The 2,933-nt window shown below is 36.2% G+C and overlaps 1 protein-coding gene across 2 annotated transcripts in view; it reads right to left on the bottom strand.

Moving 5' to 3' along the window:
* The window catches only part of LOC111410875, a 3,719-nt gene extending 792 nt beyond the window's left edge, over positions 1–2,927 (bottom strand). The window contains exons 1-3 of one of the 2 annotated variants that reach the window (XM_023041464.1): positions 2,339–2,927; positions 761–1,813; positions 69–181 (exon numbers count right to left, since the gene is read on the bottom strand). In XM_023041464.1, coding sequence (XP_022897232.1) covers positions 69–181; positions 761–1,813; positions 2,339–2,567 — 1,395 coding nt within the window. In that variant the 5' untranslated portion in view covers positions 2,568–2,927. The remainder of the gene's footprint in view (positions 1–68; positions 182–760; positions 1,814–2,338) is intronic. The other variant, XM_023041465.1, reaches the window with a different exon arrangement.
* Between the last annotated feature and the right edge of the window lie 6 nt (positions 2,928–2,933).

Here is a 2,933-nt window from a genome sequence, read left to right as displayed (position 1 = left end):
ACCAAAAGAGTGATGTCTTTAGTTGTAGGAGATATATATGGGGAGGAGCCATTGCAAGAAGATTACACCTTATTTTGTAAGCGAGTCTGAGGAAGAAGTCTGAGTCGGGGAGAAGATCGCAACTCATTTCTGGAACTGCAAGACTTCCTCTTTATGCCTCGACTGTCACTGGCAACATTTTCTGCAACATCAGAACACCTCTATCATGCATCAAGTTACTTCCCTTTGTTAAATGACACCAAATAATATTCGAGGGACTGTTTGAGCCCATTGGATTGTTAGTTGTGCTCATTGAAGATAAATCAAGAAAATAGACCACCCAATATAGAAATTTTCCTGCCCTCAAGGATTTGCTCCGCTTTTATTATGTATAGAAGTGTATTTCATCATTAAAATAAAAGCAACAATATCTCCCACTATTTATATATAAAACATTTTAGGCTTCTGCATGCACTAAGCGTGCTCCAGTAGTTAGTTATTAAACTATAAACACACAAGAAGATTCGAGCAAAAATAAATAAAACGGGGAAATTCAGAAATAAGCGAAGAAAGCACCAAAAAACATTTGAAGCACTTTGTATGGAGAGCGACTTTTTTAGAGATTATATGATAATAATGCAAGTCTCCTTGCAGAGATTCATACTATAGCAGATTCTTTAACCAACTCTAGGACTATAAAGATAAAGGTAATATAAAAACATACAGCAGTAAATTAATTATTACTGACTATATAGGCAAATATTGAGTTTCTGTAGGATACCTTCACTCTTTGGAGTGGTCTTCAGCTCAACACTATCAGGTTCGTCATATCTGCCTTTTCTCAATCTTACATTAGGTTGTACATTATTCTTTTCAGTATCCTCTCGAGCCACAGAACGTGTCATCCTTTTTGGGTAATTATGTTTTGCCGTGGCTTCATCGACGATTTCCTTCGTAGAAACATTCTTTATAATCTGTCTGTCTTTTCCCACAAGGCTTCCCCCATCCTCAGCAGGGGATCTACTTGACTCAGCATCAATTGCTGAAATAACTGATTTCTGGTTTTCAAATAAATCATATCCTGGCACTGCAATTTTATTTGTAGAAAATTTTGATTTGCTGCATTTAGTCGAAATATTCCTTTCAGTTCCACTGTTTGCTCCAGCAACTGGATTTTTTGCTGCTTTTTTAACTGTTGAATGATTGACGATTCTCGCCTTGGAAGAAGACCTTAACTTTATCTCTCTAGAATAGGTCATCTCAACATTTTCAAGAACTACTGCGTTTCTCTGCACTGCTGAGCGAGTGAGCCTTCTTTCTGAAGGTTGAGTTGTCTTCTTTACTGGTCCCTTGTCTTCAATTTCTTTCCCCTTTAATGGTGCTCTAGAAGATATAAAAGAAAATTCAGATTCTTCTGGAGCACTTGCGGTTGGAAAGAGCGTCTTCACAATGCTTTCATATTTGGGATTTTCTCTTGTTAAGGTAGCTTCAATTTTCATGGAAATTTCATCCATCATAGATGAACTATCAACAGTAATAATGTCTGCTTTCTCCACATTGTTTTGGACGGAAAGTCCTGCATCTTGAGGAAATTTTGACCTCAATGAAGCAAGAGCTGCACGAGCAGCAAGAGGATTATTAGAAGACCTGATTTCTGGGGACTCATCTTGAACAGAGGGAATAGTGGGTGACGGATTTATTATTCTTTTCTCCACAGAATGTTTGCTCCTACTCCGAGTAGTCCTCTTCAAATGATTTAGCACCCCTTGGACTTGTGAATTACTCAATTTGGAAGTAGTAATTGCTCTGCCGCGGATTTCTCCTTTGCAATCGACTGCATGAAAGAAACCATCATCATAATATTTGCAACAGAGCCTACGCACATGAGAGAGTAATTTGGGAAATGCAATAACACTTGAAAAAATCTTTCATTTAATTCTAACAACTACACTATGGGGACCCAACTGATTGTGGGATTGACTAATAAGCAAATATGTAAAACAGGAAATCAATCCCATCATACATGAATATACATGCCAAGAGACTAATGAAACATTTATTAGAATGGTCCCAATGTGAAGACACTTAGATAAGGAGTGAGATTTTTTCACTTATTTATTGATAATAAACATAGCAATATACATTAATTATTTTCTTAAGAAGACATTAGCTAACATCTCACTTCTCAGAAATGGTTACCTGAAGTCCAATGAACCATCTCTAGAATGAATCAAGATTTATTTTCACATACATATCTTATGTTTGCATTGGACTTCAAGAATTTTGCAGATCTAAATCCAAATATTATATAAATAATTTGCTTATGATCATTTGAGAATAATGGATTGATGACAATCACCTTCAATCCCAAATAGTATATCCTCTGATTTTTTCTTCCCAGAAACATCAGCTGAATTACTTATCTCTTCTATCTGTTTTTCCAGCAATGCATGAATATCCATATCCCAATCCATGCTATCAGCAATAGTTGGCAATGGTGAAGCAAACAAGCCACTTGAGGATTCCTGTGTACTGAAGAAAGCAGATATAGTTGGATGTAGATTGATACTTTCTACAGCTAATTTCATGATGGCACTGGATGGAATAGTCAATGGTCCTTCTTTATGGGCTCGGTGAAGCCATTTGATTGTGAAGGTACATCTGCAGTGGATCTTCTTGGAGTGTCTAACACGAATTATCTGCTAATTAAGGTGATTAGTATGTGAATTTACTTGCAACAGAAAAACAATTATATCAAAAGCAAATTTTATCCAATAAGTTCAAGGAATATATCACCATGCAATGATGACTTGAACAGATATTTCAATATAACCAACATCATCGCCTTCTGGCTTCAATGGAGTTTATGAAGCATGGTCATAGACAAATTCACACATAATGGTTGAAACAGTAGTACATGGAGTCGGAAAGAATACAACAAAAATAACAAACTA

The sequence above is a fragment of the Olea europaea genome, chromosome 15 (genome assembly GCF_002742605.1).
Source record: "Olea europaea var. sylvestris chromosome 15, O_europaea_v1, whole genome shotgun sequence".
In the NCBI taxonomy this organism is placed as follows: Eukaryota; Viridiplantae; Streptophyta; class Magnoliopsida; order Lamiales; family Oleaceae; genus Olea; species Olea europaea.
Note: the sequence above shows the minus strand (reverse complement) of the source record. Positions and strands in the feature narration are given on the sequence as shown.